This window comes from Oryctolagus cuniculus, chromosome 15, assembly GCF_051225735.1.
Source record: "Oryctolagus cuniculus isolate XC-2025 breed Fujian yellow rabbit chromosome 15, ASM5122573v1, whole genome shotgun sequence".
Lineage (NCBI taxonomy): Eukaryota > Metazoa > Chordata > Mammalia > Lagomorpha > Leporidae > Oryctolagus > Oryctolagus cuniculus.
In genome coordinates, this window is record NC_142881.1 from 54,377,566 (window position 1) to 54,393,472 (window position 15,907).

The following is a 15,907-nucleotide window of genomic DNA, read 5'->3' on the forward strand; positions in this document are numbered from 1 at the left end:
AATAATCTTTTCAGATCTGTTTTTTTTTTAACCTTTTATCCCAAGAATTTAAAGTAGGTACACTGTTACCAGTCCAGTGGCCACTAATGTCTCAACAGAAATTCTTCACTTGTGCCAGACCTGTAGACTTATCAACAATGGCCTTCTGTTCACATGAAGTGGTATTTGCAGGTTTTTAAATTCTTTTCTATCCATAAGGGTTTTTTTTCCCCAATCCATACGGCTTTGTATCTTTATAATTTTGCTGCTCTTTCACATAGTATCTAAGTTCTATTACTTTCCTTTTCATTAGCACATCTCTAAGCAATTAATCTTATTTGAATTAGTGTTTTTCAATCTACATTTTATAGACTCGGCTATCAGTCTTGGTCCTTTCTTAACATTTTCCCTCATTCCCTGCTTAACTACTTCTTTCTGTTTTACATTCACATACTGAACACAACAAAGAGCCCAGTGAAGTCTGCTGCCTAACGGTAGGTTCACTCTGAGCTCTGCCATCACAGTGTGTATGATGTCAGCTGCTACTTCAGGGTGTTTGTTTTCTTTAAAGTTTGGTGATTTGACATTTGTACTTCAAGAATAAATTATACTGGGGCTGGTGCTGGGGTGTAGCAGGTAAAGCTGCCTCCTGTGGTGCTGGCACCCTATGTGGAGTCCCGGCTGCTCCTCTTCCAATCCAGCTCTCTGCTATGGCTGGGAAAGCAATGGAAGATGGTCCAAGTGCTTGGGCCCCTGTACCCATGTGGGAGACAGGAAGAAGCTCTTGGCTTCGTATCGATCAAGATCCAGCCATTGTGGCCACTTGGGGAGTAAACCAGCAGTGGAAGACATCTCTCTCTCTGCCTCTCTGTAACTCTTTCAAATAAATAAATAAATAAATCCCTTAAAATATATATTAAAAAAGAATAAATTATACTATGTTTTTAATTCAAATTTTTAAAGTACATTAGAAGCTAGAAGCAAACTATGCTACTAACCATCTTCCAGTTCCATTTGCAGTCTGCTCTTCTAACTTCTGTAGCTCTGATGTATAAGCCAATATCCGAGCATTGCACACCATGAGATTCTTAACTGCATGTAAAATCTGGTCCTTCTGAGTGATCAGAGAAAGGAGTTTCAATATTCCTTCTCGCATTCGAATTTCTAAGTCTATTTTTTCTTGAATGCTGCAGTCCTGAAAGAGAGAGAAAAGTATTTTAAACAGCTAGTGAAAAATACAAGGTTACATTTCTTTTTACCCCTGACAGGTGGAAAACATACTAAACATACCAGACCATATTGGGCAAGAAGCAAAGTTTTTAATATGTGATAGTATTATTAAAAATATGGCTATTTTGGACCAGCGTTATGGCACAGCAAGTTAAGCTGCCACTTGCAATACCGGCACTCATGTGGGTGCTGGTTCTAGTACCAGTTGCTCTACTTCCAATCGAGATTCCTGCTAATGCACCTGAGAAGGCAATGGAAGATGTTCCAAGTACAAGGGCCCTTGCTACCCATATGAGACTGGGATGGAGTTCCAGGTTCCTGGTTTCCACCTGGCCCAGCCCCAGCTGTTGAGGCCATTTAGGGAGTGAACGAGCAGATGAAGATGTCTCTTTCTGCCTGTCCCTCTCTCTGTAACTCTGCCTTTCAAATCAATAAATCTTCTATGTAATATATACACATTGCTATTTTAAAACGCTCTTTCAACAATCTTAATTTCTTGCTTAACTAGGAATCTTTTTTTTTTTAAGATTTATTTATTTATTTGAAAGACAGAGTTATAGAGAGGCAGAGGCACGTAGAGAAGTCTTCCATCAGCTGGTTCACTCCCTAAATGACTGGAATAAGCTGGAGCTGGGCCAATCCAAAGCCAGAAGCCAGGAGCTTATTCTGGGTCTCCCAAGAGAATGCGGGGACCCAAGCACTTGGGCTATCTTCTAGTGTTTTCCCAGGCCATAAAAGAGAGCTGGATCAGAAGTGGAACAGCCAGGTCTCGAACTGGCACCCATATGGGATGCCAGTACTACAGGAGGAAGTTTTACCCACTATGCCATAGCACTGGCCCCAAGAAGTCTTTACAATTTACTAAAGAGAATATAAACAAAGGTGAGAAACATTCCATGTTCTTACCATAACTTTACCATGTTTAGTAGTGTTCCCTCCCCAATTTTTGTCCTAGAATCTCAAAATGTAACCCTTTGGTGATACATACAGTGTTACAGATGGAATTAGTTAACATGAAATCATATTGGAATACAGTGGGCCCCAAATCCAGTGTCTGGCGTCACTAGAAGGTCACATGAAGACAGACAGACAGACACACACACACAATGCCATGTAAAGTAGGAGAATGGAGTGGTGATGACTCTAAACCAACACCTAGGATTGATGGCAACAACTAGAAGTGGAAAAGGCATGGACACTTCTTCCCTGTGACCATCAGAGGGAACATCTGGACTTCAGACTTCTGGTCTCCAAAACCATGAGAGAATAAACTTCAGTTTTTTTCAAGCCACCCAGTATCAGTCATTCATTACCACAGTCCTGAGAAACATACAATAGGGGCAGATGTTTGATCTAAGAGTTAAGACACTCACAACCCATATCAGAGTATGTAGGTTCGATACCCAGCTCTGTAATACCTTGATTTCAGAATTCATTTCCAGAAGTATGAGAGAATAAATCTGTTTTTTTTTTTTTTTTAATTTGACAGGCAGAATTATAGACAGTGAAAGAGAGACAGAAAGGTCTTCCTTCCATTGGTTCACCCACCAAATGGCTGCTACGGCTGGCGCTGCGCCAATCCGAAGCCAGGAGCCAGGTGCTTTCTCCTGGTCTCCCACGCAGGTACAGGAGCCTAAGCACTTGGGCCGTCCTCCACTGCCTTCTTGGGCCACAACAGAGAGCTGGACTGGAAGAGGAGCAACTAAGACTAGAACCCTGCGCTCACATGGGATGCCGGCACCACAGGCGGAGAATTAACCAAGTGAGCCACGGCACCAGCCCCAACCTGTTCTTTTTAATAAATGATTATTATTTTCATCTACTTGATAGGATGAGCAAGAAAGTGGGGATGAGGGGAGCTTTCATCTGCTGGTTCAGTCCCAAAATGTCTACAACAGCCAGGCCCAGGCCAGGTCAAACCCCAGAGCTAGGAACTCCATCTAGGTCTCCCACATGGATAGTAACTGGGCCATCTTCCACTGCCCGCCCAGGCACATTAGCAGGAAGTTGGATTGGAAGCCCAGAAGCCAGGATTGGAACTGGTACCCGATATGGGATGCAGGTATCACAAGCAGCAGCTTACCCTGATGTGCCAAAAGGCCTGCCCTAACTTTTGTTCTTTTAAGCTACCAGTCTGTCATTTATTATTATATGTTTCTGATGGTGTTTGACCTGGTAGCTAAAACACCCGCATCCCATAACAAGTGTATGTAGGTTCAATCCCGGCTCTGTTTCTGACTCCAGCTTCCTGTTAATGCACAACCTGGGAGGTGGCAGTGATAGCACAAGCAACTGAGTTCCTGCCACCCACGTGGGAGACCTGGATTGAGTCTCCAGCTTCTACCACCATGGGCATTTGGGGACTGAATCAGTGAACGAGAATTCCCTCTTTCTGCCTGCCTCTCTCTCTCTCTCTGAATCCTTGCCTGCTTCTTAAATTTAGAAACAAAAACAAAACCAAGAAAATTTTTAAAAAGATCCATACAATAACTAGTATGACGACTCCACCACATATATTAATATATAAACTATTATGTAATGGCAAGATGTGGCTGATGAATTAACCAAGGAAAACTTCTCTGAAAGAGCAGAGGCTGAAGGAAGGAACCAAGGCTCAGCAGCAGGGAGGTAACACTGTCATGATAAGCATTGTAAATGAAATCTCAAAAGCTAGAGTAAAAATGTCAGAAGCTTAGCTACATGCAACAAGGATTCAGAATACAGTTCTGAGAACATTTATTTAACTTTTAATAGTCACTATGAAACTACTAAATAATTTTAGTTCTGAAAGCTTTATTATCCCTTACAATCATCTTGATCTTTTTTTTCTTTAAAGATTTATTTGTTTGAAATGCAGAATTACAGAGAGAAAGGAGAAACAGAGCAAGAGGTCTTCCTTCCACTGGTTTACTTCCCAAATGCTGCAACAGCCAGGGCTGTGCCAATCTGGCACCAGGAGCATCTTCAAGGTCTCCCACCACATGCTTGGGCCATTTTCAGCTGCCTTCCCAGGTGCATTAGCAGGGAGCTGGATTAGAAGCGGGGCAGACAGCACTTCAACTGGTGCCCATATGGGATGCTGGAGACTCAGGCAGTGGTTTACCCCTCAATGCCACAACACTGGCCCAGTAGCCTGATTCTACATACATGCTGCACGTGGCATCAAGATTCTACAAACTGAATGTCTAGTTCTGATTTAATTCAGAGACTTTATGAAAATTGTAAAACATAAGATACTCTTTACAACAAACATGCACTAATGCTTCTGGTAGGTTTATTTCTAAAAGAAAGTAAAGTGACCGTTTTGGCTTCTGCAGGAAAAAAAAAAAAAACTTACCTTCTAATTGTATCAAAGCATAAATAAAAAGACTGTCAAGGGGGCCAGTGTTGCAACACCGTGAGTAAAGCCAAGATGCTTACATCCCATATCAGATCAGTTTGAGTATTAACTACTCTGCTTCAGATCCAACTTCTGGCTAATGGGTCTGGAAAGGCAGTAGCTTAGCTACATGGAACAAGGGTGGCCCAAGTGCTTGGGTGCTTGCCTTCCTTTTGAGAGACCAGATGGTGTTCTAGCCTCCTGGCTTTGGCCTGGCCCAGCCCCAACTGTTGAAAGTGCATGGAGAGTGAACCACTGGTTGGAAGATCTCTTTGTTTCTCGCTCTCCCTCTGTCACTCTGCCTTTCAACAAATAAAATTTTAAAAAATGTACAGGGGCTCTAATAAAAAAATTTCCAGATATTAAAAAGATAACCTTTGCAAAAATAAGATGAATGTTAGGAGAGTTAATACTCTACAAAGATTACCCAAAAAGAAACTGTCATAGATGATCCAAAACAATCCAATGCACCATTCAAATGCAGGAAACAGATCTAATTATCTTCTGTAATTACAACATGTAATCACCACATAAAAACCTTCTTATGTAGTGCTGTAACTCAAAACTGGTACACTACATAAATACAGACATTTACTGGTTTTCCTTTACACATGACTGAATTTCAACAACTCCATTTCATCTTTCTATGACTTGTCGATCACAAATTATTCTTTAATGTAATTAGCAATTAATTATAAAAATTATTCATATGACCCATATGTCTATAGAAATAAACTCTGGCAGAGGGTTTAGTACTAGAGAGTGCACATTGGGAAGAACTTGATACTGAGATGAGTAGCCTTACCCCACAACTCAAGTAGAAACACAAATCATCTGGTGACACTAAATTCAAATTTGTTTTCTAAATGCTGCAACGAGGCAGCATTTATTTATTAATTTATTTTGACAGGCAGAGTGGACAGTGAGAGAGAGAGACAGAGCGAGAAAGGTCTTCCTTTGCCGTTGGTTCACCCTCCAATGGCCGCCGTGGCCAGCGCACCACGCTGATCCGATGGCAGGAGCCAGGTACTTCTCCTGGTCTCCCATGGGGTGCAGGGCCCAAGCACTTGGGCCATTCTCCACTGCACTCCCTGGCCACAGCAGAGAGCTGGCCTGGAAAAGGGGCAACCGGGACAGGATCCGGTGCCCCAACCGGGACTAGAACCCAGTGTGCCAGCGCCACAAGGCGGAGGATTAGCCTAGTGAGCCACGGCGCCAGCCGAGGCAGCATTTAAACTAACACAGGGGTCCTCAAAGCCAGCTGCCATTAGAATCATCTGAGGCTGAGAGGATGGGCCCTTTGGAAGTAAAGGTACCTAAACCTATCACCTAGCCTAAACAGATCAGGATCACTGGAGGTGGGGCCTACGCTTTATTTTATTTTTTAAAATTCTTCTGGTGATTTAATATCCTAGGTAAAGAACCACTGCTGGATAGTTTGAAATCCTCCACCATCTTAAAAGTTGCAACAACCTTAAGAAACCAGCAGGTGGCCACAGCCACACTGAGGACATCCGTTCAGGCTTCTGGGCTTTCTACCCTGTAAATTGAAGACTGTCTTCTCCCTATTGCTCATTGATGGAGATTTCACAAAAAATTAAAGGCTTGAGTAGTAGTAGAGAAAGAAACTAAAGTCAGAGTTTTTGGAAAACTTATGTGTAAGATGAAGTTACTATTCATTAGGGAAATAAGGTATATCTAGCAGATTGTACCTTTGGCATTTTATCGTTTAGAGCAGGGACCAGCACCTGTTTCTGTAAATAAAGTCACATTGGGAGTACTGCCGCATCTGTTTGTATTGTCTCTGGCTATTTTCAAGCTACCATGGCAGACTTGAATAATTTCAACTGCAGTTTGTGACCTGCAAGGCTGAAAATTATTTACTAACTAGCTCTTTACAGAGCAGTCTACCGACCCCTGGCCCTGCCCAATTAATTCAGCTATGAATACCTCCCTTGCAGAGGAGGACCTCATGGTAAAATGTGTTAAATGGATCTGGGAGAGCCGACACAAGCAGGATGAATTGGTGTTAGGTATGGTTTTGAATGTGCTGAGAGTTTTGTTTTTTTAAAGGCTCTTGTTTTGGCAACTTCTTTTAGTAAGCAACCGCACTTTACATGCAGAAGACTTCTCTACTCAAGCAACACTATCTCTAGTCAAGGAAGGGTTTAAAGGAGTCAAATGATTGAAGGATACTAAGTGCTGCTGAGGAAGGAACTTGTGTTTGGAGCTGCCCACAATGAGGCTAATAATCATGTAATGAAGGAACCCACTGAGCATTCAGTGGTAATGTTTACTGACTTCCAAGAAGAGTTGGAAGCTAAAATCATTACTGTTGTCACAGCCATTGAGGTATGGCCAACAAGAGTCAAGGAGGATTAGGACTAATGACAATACACGTTTCCTTGTATCCATCCCTCTTGGGTGTGCTTGCTCCAGGAAGAGCAGAGAATGGGGTGGAGCCATTCTTTTGTTAGTTCTTCCGCAATTTTTTGAATCAGGACTTGCTTATATTTAAATGAAACAGAAGACTATGTCAACATCCCACTCTTGTAAGTACTTAAAGTCAAGCTGATAAAAATAAATGGATAGGGCAAGGTTAAGAATGAAATAAGAAGATTCCTTAAAAGCATCTGCCTAGATTATGTAAAAACCAAACACCTATCAGATTTTAAGAGCTAAAACAAAGGAAGTGCAAAAGATAGGGCAATGATGGTTAATTTTATGTTGTGAACTTGACTGGATTAAGGAAGACCTTGAAACCTAGAAAAGCTTTATTTTGGGGTGTGTTTCGAAATGAGATTAGCATGAGTCTCAATGGACTAGATGGGAAGACAGATTAAGGAATACCTAAAAAGCACTATTTAGGGAGTGTCTGTGAGGGTGTTTCCAAATGAGATTGGCATTTGTCTGAGTGGACTAGATGGGTAGACTGGGCCTTGACCCTGGGTGGGCATCATTAATGGGCTAGGTAAGTGGAGAGAGTGAAGGAAGGTGCTTATGGGCTCTCTGGAAGAAAGCTGGGAAATCCTCATCCCAGCCCCCTGGCTGGCACTCAGGCTTTTCTGCCTCAAACTGGGACTCCAATCCCAGGTTCCTCTTGTATCGAGCTCATTGGATTAGACTGAGCCACAGGCATCCTAGGCTCTCAGCATCCTCGCTCCAGAGCCTACAGATGACCTGTCCTGGGACTTCCCAGCTGCTACAACGGGGTGAGCCAACTCTCGCCCTAGGAAATTCTCCTTCATATACTTGTATGCATAGCCTATCAATTCTGTTTGTCTAGGGAATCCTGACCAACACCCAGCCTTACTGTTGGTACTAAGAACTACTAAAATACCTTCAAGTTGGGCTGCTGATAAGATAACACTATCACCTACCAGTCAAGCCTCCTTAGCTAAGAGATCAACGTGAAGATGAAGAAAAAAAAGACTGCAGAAAAGCAGAGGCAGTACTCCTGTAATCTCATTTTTCTAAAGGAAACTTTGTATATTTGAAGAATTGCTTACTTTTAAAAACAAGTCAGGAAATTGGTAATAGTGGCCATCCTGGGGAATTGGAATTGGAGAAACAACTTTTAAATTCTTATATTTCTGTATACATTGATTTTTCGGCAATGAGGTAATACTAGCTCTCAATTTTTAGTAAGATTTCAAAAGCCCAAACATTTACATGAAAATGCAGGTGACTGCCTCTACTGCTCAGGAGAACAGTAAAGACAAGTAAATGACAAGAAAACTTGTCATTTCTCAAGCATGTCCTGAGTGCTGGACGCTGCGCTCCAACCCCACATTTTCCGGGCTGGACACGATGTCCGTTTCACAACTGTGAAAACCAAGATTTGCTTATTAAGAATGCACAACAAGCACAGGTGAATCTGACCCAACACTGACTCCAAAACCAGTGAGGAGTCACAGATGACCCCAAGGTTTCAGTGAGATGTTTAACTAATGGATGGCCACCTCCAAATCTTTGATCTTATCTCTGTTAGATAGCAGCTTCATTCATGCCCAAGAAAATAAAACAAAAAAATTCAGTGTTAATCAACTACCAAATTCTCTTACTGACCTTCACAATTCCTGTTAGGTTGAAACCATTTACTATTTTTGCAACTTTCTCCAAGATCCAAACAAAAGCAGTAACTCCACATTTAAGCTGTTTTTTTTCTTTCCTAAGAAATCAGTAAGCAATGTACCTTCCCATATCTAAATAACCCAGTCCTTATGCACATTCAATCTTTTTAAAACATTTATTTGCATTCCATGCAGTTAAAACTTCTTTCACAACTTTATGCTCTTTACTTTACCATTCTTGAACATTCTTACAGCACAGAGCTCAGTAAATGAACTTGGAAGGCTACCCCAAAACCTATGACACATGCAAGAACCCAACAGGCTATCAATTTACTCGAAGTCAAGATTTTTGTTAACGATCAAGCCAGCCACAGCATATGATAAGATAGGACAGAAAACTACTTTACATCCAAACCTTTGAATTTTTAAAAAAATTTTTTAAAATGCTGGCATAAATTACCTAAGTAAAGGTAGCAGAGTTCATTTGCATCATCGTTCTTAATGCTTCATTTTTCACATTATTATTGAGGTTTGCCTAAAAATTTTGGATCTGCTGTGGAAATTTCATACTCCTAAACAAAAGCATTAGGTTGCACCAAAAGAAAGTGCAAATATTCTACCCATTTTGACAAGTCAAATTGGCAGGCTACACGTGATTTCAACTTCAAAACTACAGGTGATTCAGAAGCAGGCAATAGAAAATGCAGAGCGAAACAGAAGCAAAGATCCAGCTCAAAGATATCAGTTTTCTTTGATGACCCTGAAGTCACGGTTAAGAATGGGAAGTATAATGCAACACTTTGATAACTGACGTTGCTAAGAAATGATGTTGGTCTATATTAAGTAAAAAGTTTTCTAACATAATTTTACAAGCCAAACATCAAACACCTACCTTATCCAATGTGAGATAATTCATTCTCCAACCTTCAACTTTCTTTTAAGGTTCGGCAGTTGCAGCTTGCTTCTCCACCCCAGTACCCACCCCCTTTTGCTCTGTGTAGACATCACTCCAATAACTGGCGCTCTCCATTAAATTTCGTAACAAGCCAAGTGTCCTGCAGTGGCCCCCCTGGCTTTCTTGGAAATCCCAGGGCACCCACGCCCCTGCATCACCTGTGTGCAGACACAGGAGCGTCCAAACCCCGAGGAGGGCGGCGCACAGGTGCGCCAGGAAACGCTGGGAGACGCTCAGCATCGCTTTCCCGTGCTGGGCCTCGGCTTGCTCCCTAAGAAATCTGGGGGTTCAGATGCCCAAGCCCTCTGGAGGCTCAGGGTGCCGCCTCCTAGTCCCTCCCTTTGTTCCTGGCCACGGCTGAAATCGGGTCGAGGAGTACCGTGCTCCCGGACGACGAAACAAAGCCACGGCGTGAACTGCTGCCAGGCCCCAGCTCTGCCCGCAGCCGGGCCTCTCCTCACTCACCTGCTGGGTGCCAAGCCCCGTCAGGCCGAGCTCGGGCTCCTTCGGCGTCTGCTCCTCCATCTCCGGCGCAAACAGCCGGGGCCGCCACCACTCCTCCAAACGGGAGATTTGAAAAACCCGCCCCTGGCTGCAGCCACCGAGTAAGCCAACCGCCCGGCCGTACCAACTGCGGGCAGCAGGGGGAAGGGGCGCAGGGGACGCCGAGGTGGCGCGCGCACGCGCAGTGGGTGCACCCCGCGCCCGCCGCGCCAGGGGCCGGAAGTTTGTGGAGACCCGAGTTCTGAGTGCGGGCTGCTGCGGGAGGCCTTAAGGCACAGGTGGGGAGGTGGGCGGGCCTGGGTCGAGGGTGGGCAGGGCCACGGGGAAAGCTTAGGTGATTGAGCGCCGCCGACCCAGCAGCGCGGGTTAGGCGCGTGGTTTTCGTGTCACGGCTTTGCCCTGGGAGCCTTCTACCCGCAGCCCTCGGAGGTCCCCCGAAGTGATTGGTGCGGATGGACTTGGGGCTGTGGTCCTTGGACCCACCCCCGTGCCGAAAAGTCCGGGACTCACGGTATCCTCCGGAGCTCGTAGTCTGGCTCCCAGAGAACTAGGTGGCATCCCTCTCAAACACAAGCCTCTCACCTCCCGCACCCCCAAGCCTTGTCACCCAGGGCCTTGCACTCATTGTGGTCTTGTTAATCAGGCTCCTGAGACACCATGCTGGGCGTTTCACCAAGGGCTTGTCTGATGCCTCCTGCATGTCTTCATAATCCCAGATACGTCCCGCCCAAGAACGCTGTTCTTTGGCGTTCCCCCGCCAGCATCCAGGGTTGCGGGGAAGCGGTTCCCAGGCCACCATGATTGCTGCTCCAAAAGATGAGCGCAAAGACCCCCTTTGAATGGGGTTTGTTGTGTATCATAATGGGGAAGCATAGAACTTTAAAAGTCAAAATGGAATGGCAAAGATTTTCGGCCCTTGTGAAGTCCTAAAAATTCATTGCCTCTAGCTTATCTTGATTGTCCTTTAAAAAACCAAGCTGGTGTGGGCTTCGGACGTTTTTTCCTCTCTAGGGAAGAGTCTACCAATCCAACCTACCTTCACTTCATCGGAAGGCCTTGGGCACTTTTCTGGCCGTAGAGTAACCATGTGTTTTATTTGCAGCCCGTCCTTTTTCTTGGGGGTGGGGGTGGGGGGGTGGAATCTGTTGTCCTGATGTCTGATTCCATCTTGCAGTTTCCCGAAGTGTATTTTACAGTGTGTGGTCATCTTGCCCACAAGGCCCACTCTTAGGCAGTTGAGGATGTGTATTCTAAAACTATAATGGCTGCTACTGTGATTTGAACAAGATGTGACTGATGAACTCGTGGGTGTTAAACCTCAAAGTTATTGGTAGTAAGAAGGTGGAAACAATCCACGTGTGGTGCTTAGAGGTAGGTCCTAGTGGAAGACCCATAGGTCCTTAGCCATGGGCTGTCAGAGGCAGCTTTCACAGGAGGGCTCAGCCCTTCCCTCTGCTTCCTGGCTTGCCCTGTTAGCCTTGCTCTGCGGGGCTCTGCCACCACTATCCTCTGTTGCCACAGGACCAAACCAGTGGGGCCTGCCCAGTCTTGGGCTGTGAACCTCCAAAGCTACCAGCCAAAATAAACCTCCTTTCCTAAGTAGCTTCTCTGAGATATTTTGTTATAGCGTTGAAAAGCTAATACAGGTGCCCTTCCTCTCAAATGGGTAATTTACATCTTTGAGCTCCTTTTAAGTAGGTATGCTGTAAGCCCGAGCAGTTAGGAATGGCTCTCCCCTTATATTAGGAAAGTGGAGTCATTCCTAAAGACCCATGCCTTTGCACACAACTGTGAAATATCTGGAATTCAGATTTACCAACAGAGAGCTCACTTCTTTCTCTCCAAAGGCAGATCTGGATTCCACAGTCACTAGGTGCCCCTTCACTCAGCACACCCCCCTTTAGCTTCCCACTTTGTGGGGGTAATTATCCCCTACTCAATGTGAGTCTAGTATAGTACCTGACTCATAAAGGAAATACAGAGACCTCATAATCAGACAGATGGTATTTATCATATAACACAGCTCTAAGGCTCAGATCAAAAAACATGTCAAAGGCAGCAATTCAGGAAAACAAGCAAGCCAATCTGAAATGGGGTCCCAAGGAATACTTGAGTGAATACTAGGTGCAGAATTGCTGGTGCATTTATTTGTAATACTTGAAGAATACAACCTAGAAAGGCCGTATTTAGTAATTATCTGTAGAACATACACAGTTGTGATTAAAGGCCTTTCTCTCTGGAAAAGATATGATGTGACCCTATCTATTATTCATCAAGGGTGTACCAGGAAGTGCTTAAGTGCTTAACTATTATTTGCGGATTAAAATAACTCAGAGTAGGACTTCTGTTTCCTTATTTACCCCCAGGTCCTTTCTTGTTTTCTGCTAATTTCATCAAGCATGATTTTCTCTAGTGTATGTAATGTATGCACAAATAGAATCATCTATGGGAACAACCAAAAGGTTGAAGAGTTCACTTGTAATACTTTGATTAGCTTGAGAATCTCAGTCTCCTCTCTGTCTCACTGTCTGCCTCTCCTTCTCTATTTTGCAGCTCCCAGAGAGTTGAAGGAGAACATTTGGGCATCTCTTTATCCACCATCTTTGGACTTTCACAGAAAGTAGATATCCACCCAGCAGCCAAAGGTACAGAAACTTCAGCTAGAGGTGAGTGATGGAATTACTGTTCTACCAATATTCCTTCCCATTATAAAGTCACTATTTAACGCTAATGATAATACTTATATAGATATTAGCTGTATCTAATATAACAGATAGTATTAAATAATAAAATAGTATTTGACATAGAACAGCCAATTTAGGCAATACTAATAAGTGGTAAAGTATATTTTTCTTCTCTTTATTCTGTGTTACTCTTCTTAATTCTTCTCAGAGGTTAAAGGAAAAGAAAATACTTAGCTTGAAATCATGTCTGTCTTATATAATACTCATTATTTTTTAAAATGTGGTTTGCTGCAGAATATGTAATTCTTCTGACTTCCAGTATCCTAGCCTCTCAAGAAAAAGTTATAAAAATTCTCTAGTGCCTCTTTTACAATCTACTCATCTTGTAGATAATGGATTAAAATGAGTTTCATAGATTAGAACTATATTTTAAATTATATACGACAGAGAAGGGTAAAGGTACTAAGCAGAGGTATAGTACTTTCTTAAATGAACAGGTTACAATGAGCTGAAGCATCCTGTAATCAGAAGGACATGGAAAGAGAAGTCCGAGGACTTACTAGCCCTATGATCTTGGGCAAGCCATTCAATTTCCTGTCTATAAAACAAAAATAATATCCACTCTGTTTTAAAAAATTCATTGGGTAAATCAGATGAGATAAGATTTATGAGAGTGCTTTGTAAAGTGGTTATCCCCAAAATATGAGCCAGGGAAGAAAACGTTAGTACCAAAAGACAGCTGTGCTAGAGCTATAGAACTCAACTGAATCAGAAAAGCATAACAAACCAGACATAATAGGTATCACCAACAGCATATCTTGACAATATATAAAGAGCTCCTACAAGTCAATAAAAATCCAATCCAAAAGATATGGTAGACATATTATAGGATAATAAACTCAAGTGAAAAATAAAATATTGAAGATTTCTCAACCTTATTATTCTGTGAGTTGTACATTAAAACCACAATGAGATAATATTTTATAGTCACCAGATTGATAAATATTAAAAGTCTTGTAATACTAAGGATTGGTAAGGATATTAGTCCAAGGGTTATTATATACTTGTAGAGGAATATAAATGTGTCCATTCACTCTGGAGAAGACATTTAGAAATATTTTGTAAGGTGAATATGTGTATACCTAGTGTTCTACTTGTGATATATACTCTTTGAGAAATTCCTGCAGATTTGTACCAGCAGTGTTGCATATAATAACAAAAATATTTAAATGTTCGTTTCAGGAGCATGAAAAAATAAACTGTGGCACCGTACCCAGTGGAAGATCCTATATCTTTAAAAATGAATAAATCATATTTATGTGTAATGATATGGCTAAACTTTTGAGATAAATGAGTGAAGAAAGCTAGTTGCAGAGTATAAATACAATATGTAATTTCTAAAAATCTTAATAGCAAGGGAATCTAAACAATACCTTTTTAGGGAAGGATAGGTGATAAAAGTTTATATTTAATAAAAACAGAATGAGAGGAAGGCAGGAATGTGAGACAGAGACAGAGCCTGCAGACAAAAAGCTAGTTACTGGTCGTATTTTAATTGTTGAGTGATGAGTTCACAGATACTCATTTTAATGTTTACCTGATAGCTTTACATGTATATCACAAGTATTATCTTGTATTCATCAAACATTTCACAACAATAAATAATTTTAATTATATAAAATATCTTTTTAAAAGTTAAAAGTGATCATGTATGATATTTTTAGAAAAATATTTACTTGGAAAAATCATAATACATTCTTCACCTTACAAAATTTAACTTGACATTTGATTATTCCTAGTACATTTTTACTATGTGACATCTGGGAAGCAAACAGCTGCAATGCAGTGGGGCTGGGCTCAGAAAGAGGGCTGAAGAATTGGCTCTGTGGGTTTATCTATGAACACTGAGGAACCACTGTTTAGGAAAGAGGAGGACAAGGGTCTAGGACATTTGCAAATGATGAGAAGTCTTGTTAGTAGGTGGAGACAAAATTAGGTGCAATTTAAGTTATAATTGCTAATGTGATCTTCATATTACACACAGGCTTGAGCAGATTCAAGGAACATTGTAATCAGAATGCTCCTTCCTGACCAAGCAAATCAGTTTGAGAATTATTTGTATGCCTTGAAGCAGTGCTTCTTTAACTGGGGCATATAACTTTCCAAGGCATGGACATAATGTATACTCACATGTGTTGATTTTGAAATTTATTTGCACTAAACTGAACTTATCTTTTTTAAAAATTCCGTTTCCCACAAACTTTTTTAAAAAAGATTTATTTATTTATTTAAAAGTCAGTGTCCCAGAGAGGCAGAGAGAGATGGGTCTTCCATCCTTTGGTTCACGCCCCAAATGTCCACAATGGCTGGAGCTGGGCGTTGCCACAGCGCTGGCCCCCTACAGACTTTATTAAAAAATATATTTATTTAGGGGCCGGCGCTGTGGTGCACTAGGTTAATCCTCCGCCTGCAGTGCCAGCATCCCATATGGGCATCAGTTCTAGTCCTGGCTGCTCTTCCGATCCAGTTCTCTGCTATGATCTGGGAAGGCAGTAGAGGATGGCCTAAGTCCTTGGGCCCCTGCACCCATGTGGAAGACCCAGAAGAAGCTCCAGACTCCTGGCTTTGGATTGGCCCAGCTCCTACCTTTGTGGTCATTTGGGGAATGAACCAGCAGATAGAAGACCTTTCTCTGTGTCTCTCCCTCTCACTGTCTATTAATTCTACCTCTCAAATAAGTAAATAAAATATTTTAAAAATTATTTATTTGAAAGAGTTACAGAGGGGGCAGGGAGGGGAAAGACAGACAAAGAGATCTTCCATCTACTGGTTCACTCCCCATATGGCTGCAGCCGCCAGGGCTGGGCCAGACCAAAGCTAGGAGCATAGAGCTTCTTTTGGGTCTCCCGTGTGGGTAGAGAGGCCCAAGCACTTGGGCCATCTTCCGCTGCTTTCCCAGATCATAGCAGAGAACTGGATCAGAAGTGAAACAACCAGAACATGAACCCATGCCCATAGGGATGACAGCATCGCAGGTGGTGGCCTCACCCTCTATGCCACAATGCTGTCCCTTTCCACAACTTTTTGAAGCCCCCTTGACCTG

General features: G+C 42.5%; 2 protein-coding genes across 7 annotated transcripts in view; one reads left to right on the forward strand and one right to left on the reverse strand.

Moving 5' to 3' along the window:
- Nucleotides 1-10,307, reverse strand: part of RTKN2 (rhotekin 2) — a 138,231-nt gene extending 127,924 nt beyond the window's left edge. For 2 of the 5 annotated variants that reach the window (XM_089314095.1, XM_089314093.1), the window contains exons 1-2: nucleotides 10,082-10,307; nucleotides 978-1,174 (exon numbers count right to left, since the gene is read on the reverse strand). In XM_089314095.1, coding sequence (XP_089170221.1) covers nucleotides 978-1,174; nucleotides 10,082-10,141 — 257 coding nt within the window. In that variant the 5' untranslated portion in view covers nucleotides 10,142-10,307. Of the gene's footprint in view, nucleotides 1-977; nucleotides 1,175-9,553; nucleotides 9,712-10,081 lie in introns of those variants that run through there. The other 3 variants (XM_089314096.1, XM_089314092.1, XM_089314094.1) reach the window with 3 other exon arrangements.
- ZNF365 (zinc finger protein 365) overlaps nucleotides 10,289-15,907 on the forward strand; it is a 143,495-nt gene continuing 137,876 nt past the window's right edge. For both annotated transcript variants that reach the window (XM_051823287.3, XM_070057702.2), the window contains exons 1-2: nucleotides 10,289-10,398; nucleotides 12,674-12,786. The gene's annotated coding sequence lies outside the window, so the exon portion shown is untranslated. The remainder of the gene's footprint in view (nucleotides 10,399-12,673; nucleotides 12,787-15,907) is intronic.